Source organism: Chrysemys picta, chromosome 11 (genome assembly GCF_011386835.1).
Source record: "Chrysemys picta bellii isolate R12L10 chromosome 11, ASM1138683v2, whole genome shotgun sequence".
In the NCBI taxonomy this organism is placed as follows: domain Eukaryota; kingdom Metazoa; phylum Chordata; order Testudines; family Emydidae; genus Chrysemys; species Chrysemys picta.
Window position 1 is genome coordinate 36,197,012 of NC_088801.1, and position 22,288 is coordinate 36,219,299.

The following is a 22,288-nucleotide window of genomic DNA, read 5'->3' on the forward strand; positions in this document are numbered from 1 at the left end:
GGTTTCTCCACATCAGGAAATCTCAGCAAGCTGGATGATTAAAATATTCAGTTCCTGTCAGAAATATTTAACAAACTCCTGCATAATACACCTTGTTGCAGACATCAAAGTTAAATGCTGACTGGTGTGAAATATCAGCACCATAGCTATCTTTTTTGGCATTGTTCTTTTTCTTTTTTAAATCCTATTACTTTTGACACCAACTTTGAAACTTTTGATGCCCTTCCTTGGTGATTTGGAGTTATATTTCTGCTCATTTTTTTGCTTATGCAAGTTGTCCCATTGATTTCGTTCCTTTGTTGTTGTTTTTTCCTCCCAATTTGGAAAACACTATTATGTTTCCCTTTTTCTCCTACTGAAATAAAAATTAATAAGACTGGGCTATTTTACTTGCCTGATTGTAAATCATCACCAGTGGTGTCAGCCTAAATGTGCTCTGAGAACGGTATTCACTAATTTTATGCAGACACAGCACTGAAACCACATTTTGGTGCACCCCCCTTTCCACATCTCCCAGTCATCAACATATTTTGTTGCTCTTGTAAGATAATATTGTATCTTTTTGGAGGGAGAAGGGTTTTGTTGTTGTTTTTGAATAAATCTAGAGGAAAGGGCATGAGTTCATACTTACAAAATGTAATCAACAATTGATTGAGGATGAAAAAATAATTGAGATAGCAAAAGGTATTCCAGATTTCTAATCAAAAGTAATACAATAGGAATCAGCCTCTGAATTCATACAGGAAGAGCATTTCTGAAAACTGGAAATCTGTTTATTACATGTCAGAAAATTATCATTTAGTGAATTTGAGAGAAACTCCTCTCCCTTTCGCACATTCCTCCATGCACTTCTATATAAGGAGAGGCCTGCTCTGACTCGCTCCTCTACACATCATCAGGGAGTTAGGGTATCATTCTTTTTAGTCCAATCAAACATCTCTTACTTTCCTCCCCCTCTGATACGGGGTGGGGGGCGGGAGGGGGGAGAGAAAGGTATCTGAAATGTTGACCAGATACATTATTGCCAATCTCAAGTGTTCCAAAATCATGAGTCAGGCCTCAAACATAATGAGAGTTGATTAAATATCATGATATTTTAAAAAATAATAAATTTGGGGTTCATTTTGTGTCTTCTAGTTTCTGAGTCTTTTGGGCACACTCAAGCATTCTGCTGCGTCTATGAGGGCTAGAAACTTAAAAAAAGAGAAAAAAAGAAAGAAAGCTGAGATTTCCTGTTAATAATATGTCTTAAGGAGCAGGGCGGGGCTTTAAGAAAAACATCAAGTATCACAAGAACGGATAACACTGAAGATATCACAACATTCATGCCAGAACAATCTTGAGGCAGAACTAAACAGATATCTATACATAAAAAGAAAACCTACACAGGAAAGCTAAACTGATATGAAACAGGTTTAAATTAATTTAAGAGTGTTTCAGATACAAATTTCCACTGATTTAATGAAGTAGTTTGAAATGCAGCTGATACTGGCCACTGTCATACACAGGATATTGGACTAGAACCACTGGTCCAATCCCACATGGCAATGTCCGTCGTAGGTTTGGTGGGGTGGTGTTGTTTTTTTTGTTCAAACATACCGCTTGTAGAGCTGTCAAAGTGATCTAAAGAATGTGTACTTTGAGATTTTGGAAATTTGTCTGCCAAGTATGCTACCCATACCGCAAGAATTGCTATCATAGTGAGTAAGCAAGGGTCTAGAGTGGAAACAGGGTTAACTTTCAGAACGTTCTTTGTACTTACCTGTTCCATAAAGGACAATTCGGATGCCATCTGAGAATGACACCTAATGCATTGCACTGCATCAGGAGTGTGGTTCCATGACCTCAAAAAGTGATTCTGAGAAGCCCACTCAGGGGATGAAGCCAATGCTTGGCATTAGCAATCCTAGCTTTGGAAATAATAGGTTATGGATGACCTCTGCCAGGGAATGATCAATGCAATGAAATTTTGGATCTTTGCAATTCTTTGCTGTGTTGGTAAAATTATGGCCAGAGCTATGTCTGTTTTGATCCATGGGTGAGCAATTCTCTGCATTGGGTTCAGAAGCTCTTCTTGATTTTGAAGAACTGGTGGGCATGAGTCCTTTCCATCAGCTTTCCAGTCGTGAGTGGTCAGCTTCTCTGGGCAGGACACTGATTAGCTTATTGTCTATGCAAGAATATAGGTATCTAATTTATGATCTGTACCTTGCTGTGACTACTGCTAGTTGTTACTTAAAATTCTGAGTGCAGAAAGGGTAGATCGAAAGGAAGAGTCTAGGACAGAAATTGTGACCTCTTGTACACAAATGCTCGTTTTGTCTTTGTCATGATGAGGATATTGTTGGTTTGGAGAAAAATTTATCTAGGTTTCCTTGGAAACTTCTGCTTCAGATTTCTCCCTCTGCCATGGTAATAGTGTCTTCCTGGATACCCTTGCTGCTAGTAGCGACCAGTAGATTGCTACGTTGGCTTTGATAGTGTGGTCTGAGGCTCTCCGTATTCTCAGCTACTAACTTATCTGAAGTTTCCCCAAACTGCTCTTTCTGATCTGTGCATTTGGATATATAAGGTATCTGTTTATGACGACTGATTGCTACTCATGGGTGTCACATGGCTTCCTTGCAGCCATCAAGTTAAAAGCCATTGCTCTTGTCACAAATCACATCAAGGGTTTGATCAGGAAAGAGCCCAAGATGTCTCAAGGTTCATACCGCTAGACGATGAGCTACTTGCTTGCTACTGAGTAGACTTTCCTTACTAAATAAATGAAAAACCTTTGGTCTGAATGGTGATAGCTGCAACTTTGAAACTGCTGTGTAGTAGGTCATCACTCTTATGATTTATGGGGTCTTTTGGAAGGAATTTTCCTTCTGAAGGTCAAGTATCAGAGGGGTAGCCGTGTTAGTCTGAATCTGTAAAAAGCAACAGAGGGTCCTGTGGCACCTTTGAGACTAACAGAAGTACTGGGAGCATAAGCTTTCGTGGGTAAGAACCTCACTTCTTCAGATGCAAGTCTGAAGGTGTTTCACTGGTGAAGCTACTGCTGCACCAAACTTAGGCTCCCAGATCTTGTGAAATTTCTTTGTTTTCATATCACATTTTAGTTTAACACTTGGCTTTAATCAGATGTCCTTTAGAATGCATCTGCCAGAAACTATGTATTTAATATTGCCTGAAAGGGAAGGCATTTAACTAATATTAGTAAGTTCCTTGTAAGCCACTGGCACCCTGTCCTGGGAAAGTCCTGCAGTTTCCTTCTCTCCTAATGGTGCATGTGTGGTAGTTCCCCTGGCTGTTTACACAGAGGGGAGATAGCATGTTATTCATCCTGGCCTGGGGACCATACCACCACAGTGGGGTACTGGTACAAATACTTCAGTTGTGGAAGTAGCTTGCTAGATGTCCCTAGGACCCTAAAAGGTTGCCTACCTGCTCCCCCAGGCTGGCAAGTACCCAAGTAAATACTGCAGATGCAACCTAGTACCACTCAGGGCTTTACTCCGTAACTCAGGGGGCCTTTTGAACATTGGAAGGGATTTCCCATTTACTCCTCTAATGGTGCAGTTCTGTGGGGTGTGGGATCCTCATGAGCCTCTGTTCTGGTCACAGGCTGCCTGACATGCTCCTTATGCTTTAGTGGGAAGCCAGTCTGGAGTAGGGGAGGGGTGGAGAGAAAGACCCTTTCCCAGCCTTTCAAACTCAAAGCCCCCTTCCCTGAAAAAAAAAAAAGATTACAGTTTATGATCAAAAGACACAATTCCCATTCTGCTGCTGCTTGAAAACTGAGTCTCTTTACCTGGCAGAGCAAGGTTCTTGTGCTGAAACTCAGACAGGCACAATTCCCAAATTCCCATTACACTACTGGCTGAGAGAATGCTGCATAGGAGTAACAGGCTACTCTGCATGCCCACACATGCTGCAAGGTGGAGGAGGGACTGAACCACTGATTTTCACCCCACCTGTTAATTAACAACACTAATTGCTGCCTTGTGAAGAACACATGTGCTGGGGTTTGGCAAGACTTACCCCTCAGCATCATGAGAATCCTCCGATTCATAGTGGGAGGAAAGGGAGCTGAGTGGGAGAACTACTTCTTCCCCCAAGAGCTGAGGACCCACTTCAGTATCCAGGAGGAGGGTGGGTTTGGGTCCTTTCAGGGGTTCTCTCCCCGCTCCAGCCCAAGTTTGAGCTGAAGGGGGGGCTTAGTCCTGGATCCCCCCACAAAAACAGTGGACCTCCTCTGAACTCCAAAGGTTGGTGGCGCTGTCATTAGATGAATGAAGAGAGAAGTTGTGCAACAGCAGATGGATGAGAGCCACAGGTAAGAGGTAAATGGACAAAATTACAGGGGGAGGGGAGCAGGTTTTGAAAAATGCTGTGAAGGTATGTTTGCAGCAGATTCCCTGCTAGACTGCTAGTGTCTGTGGCCCTACCCTGCTATGGAAGGGGAAGAAGGTGGCTAGGCTCCGGCTCTGGGAGGATCTGCAGCCTCTCCCTCTTTGGCCTCCTTGATTCCCACAGTGTTAGTTTTTAGAATTCTCATAGTTCCCGCTGTTTGCCAGAAGCTGGGAATGGGCGACAGGGGATGGATCACTTGATGATTACCTGTTCTGTTCATTCCCTCGGGGCACCTAGCATTGGTCACTGTAAAAAGACAGGATAGATGGACCTTTGGTCTGACCCAGTATGGCCGTTTTTATGTTCTTATAGTGCCTTTCCCTTCAGTTTATCAATTATACAGCTGTTAAAAATGCCATCCTCATCTGTAGATGACCCCACAAGTCTCCCCTCTTTGAACCTTTCTGCTGCTTCTTCGTACCCTACTGTATCAACTTTTTGTCCTTGCCTTTGAAAGATATGCAGCACCACCTTACACATCTTGGATCCTGTTTCTTATTGTGTCCCCCTCACTCCCTCCTCTCCAACAACACCAGCCTTGCCACTTTCTCTCACTCACTCACTCACAGCCTTGTGTCTTCCTCCGTGTAGCCCCTATACATGAAATAATAATCCTAGTGTGCAAGGCCCCCACTCTCTCCTCATTCAAATGCCTCCAAAAGACTCACTAAAACCATGAGGCCCACAAACGTTAACCCTTAGAGAAAATTATCAAGGCTAAGACTGACATCTCAAGACTAGGCAAGCTAAAAAGACTGAGGAAACCCCTTTCCTCCAGTTTAAAAACTATCTTCTGGGTCTACCACTGCATCTTAACTTCTCTGTCTTTTGGAATAGAAACTTCTTAGGGCAAAGACTTTTTTGCCTTGTATAGCAATAAGCATATTGCCGGCACTTAAGTTATAGATATCATAACTTGGAACACTTATTAATCTCAAAATAAAGGAAAAGTGTTCTACAGGATTTAACAAATAGGGTGTATTAAAGGCGCAATTTACAACTATGATAATTATTTAATCTGTATATACACCTCTAACTCGATATAACACTGTCCTCGGGAGCCAAAAAAATCTTACCGCGTTATAGGTGAAACTGCGTTATATCGAACTTGATTTGATCCGCTGGAGCGCGCAGCCCCACTCCCCCGGAGCTCTGCTTTACCGCATTATATCCGAATTCATGTTATATCAGGTCGGGTTATATCGGGGTAGAGGTGTAGTTTTTATTGATTTATATTGTCTTATTGGTTCTACCCAAGACAAGTTTGGGAAAATATACTAATTTCCCAAATAAATATGATGAGAAAAACAATAACTATTCTGATTAGAACAAAAGTAAACTTTTCATGAAATATAGGTTTGTAAGAACCATCTATGGTAATATTTCCTAGATAGTGCTCCTGACCCGTTTGCAGAAAGGTTCTAGATCATAGGGCTGGTGTGGAGAAGAGGCCGTGGAGTGTGTGTGTGTGTGTGTGTGTGTGTGTGTGTGTGTGTGTGTGTGTGTGTGTGTGTGTGTGTGTGTGTGTGTGTGTGTGTGTGTGTGTGTGTGTGTGTGGAGTTGGATAGTGAGCATGGGCCCAGCTTCCTGCTCTGAGCTTAGGGTTCCTGCATGGGGTCACAATGCCTATGATTTTTGCCCACCCAGTTTGGACCCTGAGTGGGTTGCAAAAGAAGACAAAACACAGTTGGTGGGTTACCTTAGTAAAACGTTTGGGAACCACTGATCTGTATAGTCCACTTGCACCTTGGAAAGCTCTGTTTTCATTATGAGGCCTGAAGGATTTAGTTGTGCGAATTTCATATTCTAGCAGAGCCCAAGAGCTTTCATGCCCACTTGGTCACTAGCACTCTTCCCATTCTTTTTAAGAGATTAGTCAAACATAAAGTATCTTAAACCATTTTAATGACCCCAGAGGTAAAATCCTAGCTCTCCCTGGAGTGTCATTAGTTCTCATGATGATCTGTTACACAGAGATAGAGCCCTACCAAATTCACAGTCCATTTTGGTCAATTTCACGGTCATAGGATTTAAAAAATTGTAAATTTCATGATTTTAGATATTTAAATCTGAAATTTCATGGTGTAGTAATTGTAGGGATCCTGGTCCTAAAAGGAGTTGTGTATGTGGGGGTGGTGGAAGGGGGTGTCACAAGGTAATTATCGGGGGGGGGGGAGGTTGCAGTATTGTTACATTTACTTATGCACTGCTGCTGATGGTGCCACTGCCTTCAGAGCTGGGTGGCCAGAGAGATTTGGCGGCTGGCTGGGAACCCAGCTCTGAAGGCAGAACCACTACCAGCAACAGTGCCAAGGTAAGGATGGCATGGTAGGGTATTGCCACCCTTTCTTCGGCACTGCTGCCTTCAGAGTAGGGCCCTCAGTCAGCAGCTGACCCTCTCTGGCCACCCAGCTCTGACGATAGCAGCGCAGAAGTAAGGGTGGCATGGTATGGTATGGTATGGTATGGTATGGTATGGTATTGCTGCCTTCAGAGCTAGGCACAGCAGGGCCAATCAGAGGGGGGGCCAGGAGGGCCATTTGGCCTGGTCCTCAAGCTCAAAGGGGACCTCACATTTAGACACCTGAATTGCATATTTTTGTCAGTTTTCCTGCATCAGTGGCTTCAGGTGAACACACCTTCAATGTGTTGAAGCAGGTAAAGAACTATTACCATTCAACTATGGGACAAGAGCGTTTGAATGGGCTCACCATGCTTAATATCAACAATGACATTGCACGAAAGCTAGATTTTCCCTCAATAATTAGTGCATCTGCACAGAAAAAGGCTAGAAAAGCATTTGTTAAATAAAAAATATTCAAATTATGTCTCTTTTTTTGGTGCCTTATTTTGTTTTCATGTGTTGTCATTTTTTAATTTTATTATGGCTAGGGCCTCAAAAGCTGGAAGTGGCCCGAGCCTCTCTGGACCTCTGAGAGGGCCTGGCACTCAGCCAACAGCCGCCGCTCTCTGGCTCTGAAGGCAGCGAAGAAGTAAGGGTGGAAATACTGCAACCCCCTTTACAATAACTTTGCAACCCCCCTGCAACTTCCTTTGGGTGAGACCCGCCAGTGAGAGAAATGCTTGTCTCTCCCATGAAATATGTATAGTGTAGAGTAAAAGCACACAAAAGACCAGATTTCACAGGGGGAGACCAGATTTCACGATCCGTGATGCATTTTTCATGGCTGTAAATTTGGTAGGGCCCTACACATAGACTATATTGTATTTCATCAGCTCACGTAAAAATACTACATACTCCTGCAACTTTTACTGAAATGACCAAGAGCATATACTTTATAGCCCCAATAATCTCATCTTGAGTTATTCAAAATGCCTAGTTAACTAAAAGTTGGTCACATCCTTGACAGCAATGCACATCATGCATTTAGATAAAATGTATTTGTAATAAAATGTGAAATACTCAAAAATTTAGTGGTTTTTTTGCATTTCATTAAGAATTTGAAAATGGTCCTGAGTTGCAAAGATATTTATGTTTGTAATTTTTTCTTCTTGAAAGTGGGTTTATTTTCACATGAAAGTGAGAACATTTCTAAGTCACAAGGGACCTAATTGGAGCCAAATGTGGATTTGAAGTTCTAATTTAAAAGCTTCAAAGTTGTTATGAAACATTTGAATTTTATAGAAAAATAGAAGTGCAAAAATTGTTCAAAGTGAAATGGTGAAAACTTGCATCGAACTTTCAAACTTTTTGGAAAACTAGGACTAGGCTGTATGGTTTTGTCCTTTATGTTTGTAAAAATGGGGATAATGATAGTAACCTTTATAAAGTGCTTTGAGCTCTACTGATAAAAACTCTATATAAGAACTCCATATTTTTATCAGATTTTGCACATTGTTAAGCAGTGTGTACATTTATGGTGCTATACAACTGAAATTCCAAAATATCACTTTTTTGACATCTCAAAATTTCTGAATGTTCAGATTCTCCTAAATTGGCCCTTTGAAGTTTATGCAGGAAATGAGTGTGTGGGCAGGCTTCTTTGCAGGAAAGCAGGCTGAGAGGCTTGATCCTACAGTTTTTACTCAGGAGAGTACTCCATTTGACATCAAAGGCACTACTTACATGAGTGAGAGTTTGCAGGATTGGATCTCTTAGTCGTTACAAAATTTAAAGTCTTAGGCCTTGATCCTGCTTAACTTTATATGCCAGGAACACTCTCATTGAGTTCAATGCTAACAATGTGTAAATTTAAGTATAGGTATAAGTTATTGTAGGGTCAGGGCCTTAGGTTGCTTATACTTTTAGAATATCCTATTACCAGCAGCCGGCCCACAATAGAAGCCTCTTTATTTTGGGGTTCAAGTCTACAACCCCTTGTCATCTAGCCTAATTTAAGCCTGGACTATATAACTATAGCAGCCTGCACTAATGGGAATTGATAAACCAAAATGTTCTTTCCATACCTTCTGTAAAACAGGCCTTTGGTTCTAGTGCTTCTTCTGATTCAATATCTGCTTTTTCTTCTCCAAGGAAAGTTATATCAATTGTACTACCTTCAGATGAGCTGTAAATATTTAATTTCTGCAAATGAAAGCCCAGAATATAGATTTTATATTTATCAGTATATTTATTTTGAATTGTAATTAATATTAAGCAGGCAACACTATGTGCAAGGAATAAGAAACATTGGTATATGTGGCCAAAGATACATTCTCCCCCAACACAGTCAGCACTCCACAAGTGTACAAACGATGCATCTTTATATCTGTAAACCGTAGAGCATGCTATTTTAATTATCACATGGAATTATAAAATGTTTGGAGTAAAAATAGTAAGGAATTTTTTTTATTTTTTTTTTTTAAACCAAACTCTGGATTTTTACTAAGTGGCCTTTCTGATATGAAATCCATTTGAGATTGGTCATTTGCTATTGTTTTCTTACTATATTTTTCTATTACATTTTGTATCAGTACAAATTACACTGTGCACTTCAGGATCATTTAGGAACCAAAAGATAGCAGCTTTCATCATACCAGCCTCTTCAACCATAACACTGAAGATCCTGATGGTAGACTCTTTCAGGTTGCCAATCATCAGGATAAAATTGTTCTCCAGAAAAATCTGGTATTTTAAAAAAGTTTTTATTGTTGTTATTGTTTTGTTTTGTTTTTTCTGGCAGGAGCCATTTTAAAAAAAGTTTCTATAATATAAAAGGAAAAAATTAAATATATGATTTTTTACTCTTGGTTTTCTGCTATTTCTTGAACATCAGGCTGATGCAGCTAAATAGTTCTGATTTATGTGACAAAAGATTTATAAATGGATTAGAATTACCATTCACCTCTCCATTTTATAGAAGATACTATGTCAATTTGCCTTAATACTGTAAATGAGGTCACAAAATTAGAAACAGCACAATTTCCCCCAGTGGAAACACTTTATATTGGGCATGCAGACATGTAATTTGGCCACTCAGATAAGCAACGTATAAAACTGAAATTAAGCTTCAATAATATTAAAAGAGTATTTTAATTATTTAAATTATTCTCCCACTCTGACTATAATACAGATTATATTGTGACTGGCACATCTGTTTTTTCCAGCGCTATGACCAAACCAAAAGAAGCCGCACAGAAAGATTTGCACAAATAGAAAAATATGAATTGACAATTCTTAATTTAAAAACTTTTCATAACCTGCAATTATTGACATGTAAACATATATTACACTTTTTCAACAATACCTTTCAGATTTCTGAAATTTCAAAAAGGAAAAAAAAAGCATGTTAATTTAATTTCAATAGCCATTATTTTACATTCTCTGTTACTAATGCACATGTGTTTTCCTGTGCATTTTGAAACTACTTGTTACTCTGGTGCTCATACGTGCCCTGTCAACATACAGAGATATATGTATCAATATATTTCTTATATAGATATATAAAATATATTTAGAACAGCTAACACACAATTACAGTAGTACTAAATGAAACTGCATCCGAAGAAGTGGGTTGTAGCCCACGAAAGCTTATGCTCTAATAAATTTGTTAGTCTCTAAGGTGCCACAAGTACTCCTGTTCTTTTTGTAATATAAAGAAATGTCTGAATTTGGTGTTACCCATTATTGCAAGATCACTTGTCCAAACTAATCAAAGTCTGCATCCTGATAATTTAAAAAAGCATGGCAATGTACTGTATAGTTAACCTGAGACAAGTTTGAGTACCAAACTAAATCAAAGTAGTTTTCATCACATCATTCTCTGGCTTATTACAATGTTATTACCAGGTAGTATATAACATCAGTAATGGCTGCACTGATACATAGCTAAATGTATGTAGGGAATGATGTAAGCATACTTAGTACAACAAAAAGTCAATTGTATGGAACGAATATTAATGAATGTATGTGGACTTGTATCATTAAGAGAAACTTTCTATACCTCAGTAGTGCCAATAGAAGAGTTAGAGGCATTATTCCAATTAATGGCGATTTTTAAAAAAATGTCATGTGTGAAAGCAGAAGTAGCAAGCAAATTATATTTATACATTAATTCAAACAAACTATGGTGATAGTATAATCTCCAGGAATTGAAGGATAGTTATGTTTTTAACAGATGTAATTAAGTTACACTATTAGATTATTTAATTGTCAACATCTGGATTCACATAAAAGTGTGAGTTGCTCAGAGAGTAGAATGTTATTTTAATTCTGTGTCTAGGGTATGTTCAGTAGAATCCTGATTTTATGAAGATGTAAGGGATGCCCCAAACCTTTGTAAATATATTGTATATATATATATTGTAAATATATAGCTGGGAAAAGTAACTTTGCTGTATTTGTGAGAGAAGATATGAAGAACTTAATGACAGGGTGTAAGGCAAGCTATTGTGATAACATTTAATAACATAATTGAACCAGTTATTTCCTAATTTACTATTTATATACAATCTGAATATCTGGAATATTGCCTCTAAGCTATTAATATTTATATATAATGTAGTATAGGTGCCTATTTCAAATTTTTGTAAGAGTATTAATTAAAAAAAATTGCAAGCAAGCAACATTAACATAAACTTTTTGCCCACAACATTTCTGAAACTGAAGAAAATACTGTTTCTTTATACTACAGTATTATATTAAGCTTTTGCTTTCATCATTCCATCATGAATAGCATTTATATAGCAAAATGCTGCAGCAATGAAAGGGAAAACCAAAATTATGAATGGATTATAAAACAAATTAAAAGTCTTCAAAAGTACTGATTTATTATTCTAAAAAAGTAAAACAAAAATGAGACATGATATTGTGTTGTCATAGTATATTACCTATTCGTACCATTTAGTAGAAAATAATTATAACATAAAATAGTTTCCTGTCACTGGAACTGTGAGTTGCTCAATTAGCTACTTTAATAGATAATGTTGAATTCAAAACAGATAATTCAGGATCTCAAGCATCAATGGGACAAGACAGACAATCATAATTACAAAAAAAATCTGTGTATATGATATTTGAGTTTAATTTATGATAAATTAATCCTAGCAGTTACTACTTAAATCTGGAATGTTTCTTGATTTACATTATATTCAAAGTACTGTATTTCTGTAATAAGTATTGGTATAACCTGTTTTTGCACCACAGAGGGTTTTACGGCTTGCTTTCCTTTCGGAGGGAGGGCGGGATAATCCTGTCTGATTACTGTGTTTGTTACAAAAGAAGTAAAAGCAATAAAATATGATGTATCTAATTAATAATGAAATCCCTTATGTTATGCCTGCATTTCTCAGAGATACAACTGCTGCAGTTGTTACGAACTGACCAGTCAACCACACACCTCATTTGGAATCCGAAGTACCCAATGAGGCAGCAGCAAAGACCAAAAACAAACAAACAAAAAAACCCACAAACAACCACCTACCAAAGACAGTACAGTACTGTGTTAAACTTAAGGTACTAAAAAATAAAGGGAAAGTTTAAAAAAAAAAAGATTTGAAAAGGTAAGGAAACTGGTTCTGTTTGTTTCATTTAAATTAAGATGGTTAAAGCAGCATTTTTCTTCTGTATAGTAAAGTTTCAAAGTTGCATTAAGTCAATGTTCAGTTGTAAACTTTTGAAACAACACCATAATGTTTGTTCAGAGGTAAGAACATTTCAGAATTATGAATAACCTCCATTTCTGAGGTGTTCATAACTCTGAGGTTCTACTGTAATCACTAACATAAAGTAACAAAACAGAGCACAGCATTCCTATAGTGTGTGGGGAAACAGAGCCAGCTTTTGGTACTGATTGATAATTGAACTAAATTGCTTTACCATCTGCAGATTTTGCACAGGGCTAACTGGTTCTGCAGAACGTGGTTGTAACCAGGAAGTCTAGGAAGTATATTGCCGCCCATATAGAAATGTATAGATACATGGGGACATACCACTAGAAGTTACCAGGATGTTATCCTGCTTAATAGCAATGTGCTCTCTCTAGTTCATAAAATGGAGGAAGGGAAGAAAATTTTCTTGTTCTTTTACTTCCCATGCTCTTACTCAAAATTACACCATGCAAAGCCTTCATGTACTGAAATATACCCCCTCTTTTCTTGCCCCTTTAACTTTGCCTGGTGTTTCTAGCATAGAGAAATAGCTTATATGATGAGAAACCGTACATTCATAGTCTCAGTTTTCACAACTTCTTGTTAATATTCCCATTCCATAAAGACAAGTATTCTGAACATTTTCACACATTGGTTATGTCCTCTATTTTAGCACAGTTAATTCTTAAACATTTGCCTAGACATTAGAAGGGTCAGGAAAATCTATGTGTAATTTTCTTGTTGTCTGGAAGGAATTCTAATTTTTACAGGAGACAGTGGTTAACCCATACAGAATCTATCTGATTATTCATTAAAGGTTTTAACTGATTTCTGATTAAATAATCAGAATAATATCCTTACATCGAAAGCTTTAAAGAATCCTTCATTTTTATAAATTTGTTCACACAACTGTTGCCATTAGTGTCAACATTTACTAATAGTTATCATTCTGTGGTTTCCAAGAGACTGGACATTCTACCCTTACCTTAGAATAGGGAGCAACAGGATGGAGCAGTTTAAATCAAGGCGATTTAAATCACTTGATTTTATTTTTAATCATTGATTTAAATCAGGTTGCGCCTTTGCAAAATTAATTTGAAAATCTGTGGCATTACAAATTTAGATTAAAATTTACAATGACATAAAAAGTGCAGGTTTTGTTGTTGTTGTTTTTGTTTTTTAAGGAAGTGCAACTGCTGGTAGAATCCCTTATTTGAATTTACAAAACTACTATATGAAAACCCAAAATACTGAAAATGAAGACCCTGATCCTACAAACATTAAAACAGATATATTATTTTCCTCACATGAATAGTCCCATTAACAACATGAGTAGATATGCTGAAGTCAAAGTTATTGGTAATTATGTGCATCAGGGTTTGCAAAGCCAGATGTAAAATTATATTTTTGCTAAAAAAGCTTTGTGGCATAAAATCTTTGTCACTTCAAAATAAAACTCCTTCACTGTTAACAATGAAAATTTACTTGGACTTTCAATAAAACAAAGTGACTGTGAATCACAAAGTATGTTTAATTATGATTTTATACACCCTGGGAAGCAACTGAAGTGTGGTAGTTTTTAGTACCTGGAGACCTGTTAGTGATGATCACTTTAGATGCAATAGCAAATGAGAAAAGTGTGAAATACTGAAGATCTATAGATTTATAAATGTTTGTCTTAGAAGACATTAAGTATTTAATATTTAAATATTGATTCAAGTGGTACAATCTACTGTGATTTAGGTTTTAGAACATGAATAGTTCACATTTTAATATTCAGAAAAGCAAATTCCCCACACAATTGCCAACCTCCAAGCTGAACAACTTGTGTAATAGCTAGCAATTGCTAAACAAAAGATAACAGGAAAAAGATGCTATTTTATGCGTATCAGTAAAAAAATACTGCTTGGAGAAAAATGAGCAAATTAGTCACCATGATGCTCTCAAAAGGAGTCAGAGTGAAGAGTGAGGAAGCAGCTCACAATGGACTCTCACTCTTCAGGCAAATATGGACTTGGAATGCTACCCAGGAAACATGCTTAGTCCAGGTGAGTGCCTTGGTTCTCTCATTTGATGCTGTTATGGTCACTTGAGAAACTGCTTTTCTAATTGGCTCCAAGTGAGCTGGATCTAGCCCCCCTTAATCTGGAGGATGGTGACTGGAGTGGGGGGGGGGAAGGAAATTACTTAAAATGGGAAACAGATATATGCTCCATAAGGGATGCTAAGGACCTCTCAGGAGAAAAAAGTATCTGGTTATACTCTATTACAAAGTGAAGACAGAAATGGAACACTTAGAACGCCTCTCTTATTCTCTCCTCTTTCGATCTTTCATCCTGGGAATATTTTCTTACTTATTCAGCTCTCTCTCTCTCTCTCACTCTCATTTCAGAGGAAAATGCTGCTTCTACTTAAAAAATTGAGCTGTCATCACAGGCTCTTTCTAATTGATGAGATCAAATGGAAAGACATGACAGAAGTGTATCATTTATTTACTTAGATCCAGAATCTGCTACCCTGACTGAAACTGAGCAATACTTTACTCCATCAATTAGCCTAATAGCTAAATAAGGTACTAATCAACATAAGTAAAGGTGGCAGAAAAAACGGTTACTCACTTCTCGTAACTGTTGTTCTTTGAGATGTGTTGTTCATGTCCATTCCAATCAGGTGTGTGCGTATGCACACGTGCATGGTGGCTGGAAGATTTCCCCCCTAGCAGCGTCGGGTCGGCCTGGGCGCTCCCTGGAGTTGCACCTTCATGGCGCTCAATATATAGCCCAGCCAACCCACCACCCCTTCAGTTCCTTCTTGCCAGCTACTCTGACTGAGGAGTAGTAGGGTGGGTATTGGAATGGACATGAACAACAACACATCTCGAAGAATAACCATTACGAGAAGTGAGTAACTGTTTTTCTTCTTCAAGTGCTTGTTCATGTCCATTCCAAACAGATGACTCCCAAGCCAAGTTCAGGAGGTGGGGTCGGAGTTGTCCACTGATCGGAGTACTGCTCGTCCGAAGGCCTTATCGTCTCCGGCCTACTGGGTAATTGCATAATGCACGGCGAAAGTGTGTATGGAGGACCACATCACCGCTCTGCAGATTTCCTGGGTGGGCACCTGCATCAGGAACACTGTAAATGAAGCCTGCGCCCTGGTAGAGTGCACAGTAATCGGAGGTGCGGGGACACTTGCCAGGTCGTAGCACACACGGATACAGGATACGATCTGTGATGAGATGCTCTGGGATGAAACTGGCTGACCTTTCATCCTGTCCGCCACTGCCACAAATGACTGGATCGATTTTCTGAACGGTTTAATTCTCTCGATGTAAAAGGCCAGTGCCCTGCAAACATCCAGAGAGTGTAGTCTCTGCTCCCTGCTGCTGGAATGAGGTTTAGGGTAGAAAACCATGAGGAAGATGTCCTGGTTGATGTGAAACTGCGAGACAACCTTTGGGAGCAAGGAAGGTTGAGGCCTGAGCTGACCCATTGTCCTTATAGAACATGGTGTAGGGAGGGTCTGATGTCAAGGCCCTGAGCTCAGACACCCTCCTGGCCAAGGTTATTGCCACCAGGAACACGACCTTGTAAGAGAGGTAGAGCAGGGAGCATGTTGCCAAAGGCTCAAAGGGAGACCCATGAGCCTAGAAAGGACCAAGTTGAGGTCCCAGGCAGGGACTGCCTGACGGACATGAGGGTATAATCTGTTGAGCCCCTTTAGGAATCGGCTGACCATAGGATTAGCAAATACCAAGCGGCCCTGCATGTCCTGGTGGAATGCTGAGATGGTGGCTAAGTGCACTCGTATAGAAGACAATGAGAGACCCTCCTGCTTCAGATGGAGGAGGTAGTCCAGAATGTGCGGCACTGAAGCTAGTGTCGGAGGTGAATGATGCTGTGCTGACCAGATTGAAAATCTCTTCCACTTGGCAAGGTATATGACTCTCATAGAGGGTTTCCTACTGTCAAGGAGGACCTGTCTAACCTGGTCTGAGCAGGAAAGCTCCAACGGATTTAACCATGTAGCTTCCACACAGTGAGGTGGAGCGACTGAAGGTTTGGGTGCTGGAGACGTCCATGATTTTGTGTGAGAAGGGCCAGGGAGAGCAGCAAGGTAATCGGGGCTCCCATGGACATATCTAGGAGGGATGTGTACCACTGCTGACGGAGCCAAGCCGGTGCTACCAGTATGACCTGAGCTTAATCCCTGCGGATATTGAGCAGCACCTTGTGAACGAGTGGTATTGTTGGAAAGGCATATAAGAGAGGACCTCCCCAATGGAGGAGGAACGAATCCGCACTAGAGCCCAGGCTGTGATTTTGGAAGGAGCAGAACTGCTGGCACTTCCTGTTGCATCACGTCATGAAGCGGTCTATGGGGGAAACCCCCGCCACTGGAACATTGAAATTGCGACGTCTGGGTAAAGGAACCACCCGTGGCTGTGGAACGACCTGCTGAGGTGATCTGCCAGCTCGTTCTGAATCCTGGGGAGGTATGACGCCTGCAGGTGAATTGAATGTTCTACACAGAAGTCCCACAGCATGAGGGCTTCTTGGCACAGGGGAGAGGCATGTGCACCCCCGTTTCTTGATATAGAACATTGCTGTTGTATTGTCCATCATGACTGATACACGTTGTCCGGTTAGGTAAGGACAGAATGTCTGACATGCCAGGCGCACTTCTCTCAGCTCTCTGACATTGATGTGGAGACATAGATCTGCTTGCGACCGGAGGCCTGCGGGTCTCCCGGATGAGCTCCCCAGACCAAGTCTGATGCGTCCATCACCAATGACAGAGATGGCTGTGAGGCAGCAAAGGGGACCCATAAGCACACCTCCTGAGCGTCCATCCACCACCAGAGGGAGTCGAGGATCGGGCGAGGCACGGTCACGAGCCTGTCCAAACTGTCCCGGGCTGGGAGATACAGTGACGCGAGCCATGACTGGAGCGGTCGAAGCCTGAGTCTGGCGTGCTGCACCACGTAGGTACAGGCAGCCATGTGACCGAGAAGTTTCAGGCAGTTTCTCGCTGTAGTGTTGGAGAACTGCATGATGCCTCAGATTATGTCATTGAGGGCCTGAAACCTCACCTGTGGCAGGTATGCCCTGGCTTGGGTCGAGTCCAGTACTGCCCCTATGAACTCTGTCCTCTGGACGGGAGACAGAATTGATTTCGCTTCATTTAGGAGTAGACCCAGGCTCACAAAGGTAGCTCTGATAAATGTGACCTGAGTTTCCACTTGGGTCCTGGAGCGGCCTTTGATAAGCCAGTTGTCGAGATATGGGAACACCTGTACATGGTGCCTCTGCAAGAACGTGGCGACGACTTCCACGCACTTGGGGAATACTCAAGGTGCTGCTGACAGGCCGAACGGGAGGACAGTAAATTGGTAGTGGGTACCATTGACCACAAACCTGAGGTACTTCCTGTGGAGCTGAGTGATTGCGATGTGAAAGTACGCGTCTTTCAAATAGAGGGCGGCATACCAATCTGCTGGATTTAGTGAGGGGATGATGGAGGCCAAGGAGACCATGTGGAACTTGAGTTTCTTTACAGACTTGAGTTTCGCAGGTCCAGGATAGGCCTGAGGCCGCCTTTGGCTTTCGGTATTAGGAAATACCGGGAATAGAAGCCCTCACCTGTGTGCTCCCGAGGAACCTCCTCCACTGCCCCTAGCAATAGGAGCAACTGCACCTCCTGGATGAGTAGATGCTCATGAGAAGGGTCCCTGAAGAGGGACAGGGAAGGGGGATGGAAGGGCGGGAGGGCACAGAATTGGATGGAGTATCCCCTCTCTACTGTGTGGAGCACCCAGCGGTCTGAAGTGATATGGGACCATGCATGGTAGAAAGGGGCTAATTAAGAGGAAAAGATAAGGCAGGGTAAGATCCAGTCTGTGATCTGGTACGCCATCCTCAACCTTACCTTCAAAAGGCCGGTTTAGGGTCAGAAGGCGGCTTGGGCTGGCTAGAGGCCTGGCCATGGCTGTTGCCTCCTCCTGCCACTCCTGTTCCTCCTCTGAGAACTGTCCTGTTGGTTCTGCTGATGGACTCTCGGAGGAGGTTGCAGTCAGAAGTGTTTCGACTGTGTGGTGGGAGTGTGCAGGCCCAATGACTTGAGGGTGGCTCATGAGTCTTTCAGACTGTGGAGCCTCTTGTCTGTCTTTTCAGAAAACAGTCTCACCCTCAAATGGGAGGTCCTGAATAGTCTGCTGGACCTCGTAAGGGAGCCCCGAGACTTGGAGCCAGGATCCCTCCTCATGGCTACCCCAGTCGCCATGACCCTAGTCGCAGCATCTGCAGCGTCCAATGTGGCCTGGAGGGAAGCCTGGAAGACTAGCTTCCCCTCCTCCACCAAGGCCGAGAACTCTGTTTGGGAGTCCGACCGGAGGAGCGCCATAAATTTGGCCATCGCTGCACAGGTGTTATATGAGTACCTGCTGACAATGGCCTGTTGGTTTGAGATACGGAGCTGCAGACCCCCTGTAGAATAGACTTTTCTCCCAAGAAGGTTTAGGTGCTTAACCTCCCTGTTTTTTTGGGGAGGGCCCTTGGAAGCCCTGTCTCTCACCCTGGTTAGCAGTGTCCACAACAAGAGAGTTAGGGGGTGGATGAGAGTATAAATGCTTAAACCCTTTGGAGGGCACAAAATAACGCCTCTCATTGCGCTTGGCAGTGGGTGGCAAGGAAGCTGGGGTCTGCCACAGGGTCTTGGTGGTGTCCATAATGGTTTTAATGAGTGGAAGGGCAATACAGGAAGGTCCTGAGGGAGTGAGGATGTCCACCATAGGATCAGCCTCCTCGGCCACCTCCTCGGCCTTAATGCCCACCCATTGCCAAGCGCAATGAGAGTGCAGCACCCTGTTGTCCTCAAGCGCCGGGGCTACGGCTGTACCTGCCAATGCTTCAGGTGATGAACTGGAAGCATTTATTAGGAGCGGATGCTCCCTGCTATCCACCCCGAGGGGGTCCCTAGACTCTGGGGGCAGCATTGGTGCTAGTGATGTGCTGGACCAAGTGTTGGTGCCACAATTGGTATAACGGGAGGAACCATTGATGGAGCCAGTGCCAATCCGACATAGGCGCCGACGAAGATGGAGGGCCTGTCACTGGCATCGGTGCCATCGGTACCTGCATCATAGTTGACATTCACAACGGTGCTGGTGTGGAAGATGGGCGCAAGGACGTTGCCAAAGGCGTTGCCAGGGTCAGTGCCAAATACGGTGCCAGAGTTGATGACGGTGCCGCTGTCAGAGGTATTGGTGTGTGGGAAGGTGCCTAAGGCAGATGCCACAGAAGATGTCACGGAGCGGTGACCTTGGGTTCCTCCCTGTCCTTGGCGAAAAGCCAAGGGGGTCCAAAAGGGCCACTGAGGTCGGTTCTGCCACTGCGGAGGCCACACCTGGGGCTCCCTCCTGTCTCTCCCAGACCTCGATCTGCGTCTCCTGCTTCTCCTGGAGTGATAGGAGTCAGACTCTGACTCCGAGGTCTCTGAGACTGAAGACCATGGAGGAGCCGAGCCTTGGTGCCTTGAGCGTCGAGAACTTGGGGAGTGGGTAGGCTCTCTGTCTGAGTGGGCGGGACCAAGGGACATGGAGAGGGGGAGCGCCTCGACATCATAGCTGGCTGTATAGGGACTGGTGACCGAGGGGAGGCCCCGACTCAACTGCCTCACCTGGGCAGGAGTTGACGCGGCCCCAGCAGGGGATCCGGAGCTGTGGCCCACCTGAGGTCTCACTTTTCTGGAATTAGCTGGAGGAGAGTGGCTGTCCATCTTCTTTTTCTTCTGAGGCACCGGCGAGTGGCATCAGTGCCTGCTATCAGCTGGGCCTCATGAGGTGCTGTGTCAGTGCCGAGCGTCTTGGGACAAGTCCTTTCTTGGTGCCGAGCTTTATGACGGTGCCAGGGAGCTCCGTCTCGAAGATGAAGCGTTAGGGGTTGGGTTCCGTGAGGCCGGGTCGGAGTGGGAGCATAGGGCTGCCTCCGTGAGGATCACCTTAAGCTACTGTTCCCTTTCTTTGAGAGTTCTAGGGCGGAACGCGTGGCAGATCTTAAAGCGATCCTTTTGGTGGCCCTCCCCTAGGCACCGTAAACACGAAGAGTGTGGATCACTCTGTCATACGCTTTGCGCAGGCCACACAGTTTTTAAACCCAGGGGACCATGACATATCACAGCTCCGGGTAGACAAACCCCAACAACTCTATACTAAGAACTCTAATGCTAAGAAGACACTAAGGTAACTATATACAATAACTATAGAATGCGCTTGCTAAGCAAGGGCTAAAGGAAGTTCCAGCCAACCATCACTGGTGGTAAGAAGGAACTGAAGGGGTGGCAGGTCGGAGGTGCTCTATATTGAGCGCCATGAAGGCGCAACTCCAGGGGATGCCCAGGCCGACCTGACGCTGCTAGGGGAAAAATCTTCCAGACACCGTGCACGTGCGTGCGCACACACACCAGATTGGAATGGACATGAACAAGCACTCGAAGAATTGGGCCTTCAGATAGAAACATTCAATTGATACATTTCTTGCACATCTTGATTAAAGAGCCAGAGCATTGTCTGTCTCTATAAGACAGGTTGTAAGACATTTTCCATGCTAATAGAATCAGGTATAAGACTTCTGTAGACACAGACAACCCAATTACAAGTATTCACAAAAAAACTCTCTCAAAAACTATGCAAACTACAGACAAAAAAGTGTTATTAAGAGGTGTATCTATTTACCAATGTAACTTCAACAAACATACTTAGAACATTATCAAAAGAAAGATGGCAGGTAATTTGGAGTTAAAATTAAAAATCCAAAATGTTTGTCCAGCCAAAGAATTAGAAATCTATCATTTAGCATTCCATGATTTGGGCTAGATTTATTGCTTTGAATAAATAAATTGCTTTGAACAGCTGGAAGCAGGAGCAAAGTGGCATAATTCCTCTATCACCCTATGCCAATGGGTGGTCTGGAGCTGGCTAAAACTGCCCACTAAAAAGATGGGACCAAATAAGGATCAGAGGGGTAACCATGTTTGTCTGGATCTGTAAAAAGCGACAGAGTCCTGTGGCACCTTATAGACTAACAGATGTATTGGAGCATAAGCTTTCATCGGTGAATACCCACTTCATCAGATGCATGACATGCGTGGATATTCACCCACGAAAGCTTATGCTTCAATACGTCTGTTAGTCTATAAGGTGCCACAGGACTCTCTTAGTCGTTTTTTACCAAATAAGGAGGCACTCAGGAGATGAGTTGCATAGGAAGCTTCCTTTGGTGGTGCTTCCATAAAGCCCCAAAACAGAATTTAAAGTGAATCTTTGTGAATTACCTTCCTGCACCTGCAGGTGTGAATCAAGACCATTATCTACAGGTATAGGATTAGACTCCTGCTTTATATATTTTGCTTTATAGATTCTCTCTATACTCAACACAGGCCAAATGGGTGAGTGCACAGTGTTCCACAGGATTACACAACCAAAGACTATGAGCACAATTCTCAATTGCATTTCAACTTCCACCAAGTGGCAGTAAGTGAAATTCCCCCACCATTATGGAAAGGATAAATGAGGGTGAGAGAGCACACAGCTTGGCACAATTAAGGTTTGTGTTGTATCCTTAACTATTTTTATATTTTCAGAGGTTTAGGGTTTTTGACCTACAATCTTATTTCCTGACACTTACACATTTGCTCGTAACCTTCACTCTGAATTTCCTTATTTTCAAAATTATTATTTATTACTTGCATTATAGGAATCCTAATCATGGACCAGAATACCATTGTGCTAGGTGCTGTACAAACACATTGTTCCAATGTTCACACTGTAATATATTACTTT

At 42.2% G+C, this 22,288-nt stretch overlaps 1 protein-coding gene and 1 long non-coding RNA gene across 2 annotated transcripts in view; one reads left to right on the top strand and one right to left on the bottom strand.

Moving 5' to 3' along the window:
• The window catches only part of LOC101945174 (sodium channel protein type 2 subunit alpha-like), a 190,588-nt gene that overhangs the window by 39,629 nt on the left and 128,671 nt on the right, over window positions 1–22,288 (bottom strand). Inside the window, exon 18 of the mRNA XM_005290394.5 lies at window positions 8,830–8,947. Coding sequence (XP_005290451.2) covers window positions 8,830–8,947 — 118 coding nt within the window. The remainder of the gene's footprint in view (window positions 1–8,829; window positions 8,948–22,288) is intronic.
• Window positions 4,186–22,288, top strand: part of LOC135974338 (uncharacterized) — a 40,411-nt gene continuing 22,308 nt past the window's right edge. Inside the window, exon 1 of the long non-coding RNA XR_010591582.1 lies at window positions 4,186–4,324. This is a non-coding gene — a long non-coding RNA (uncharacterized LOC135974338). The remainder of the gene's footprint in view (window positions 4,325–22,288) is intronic.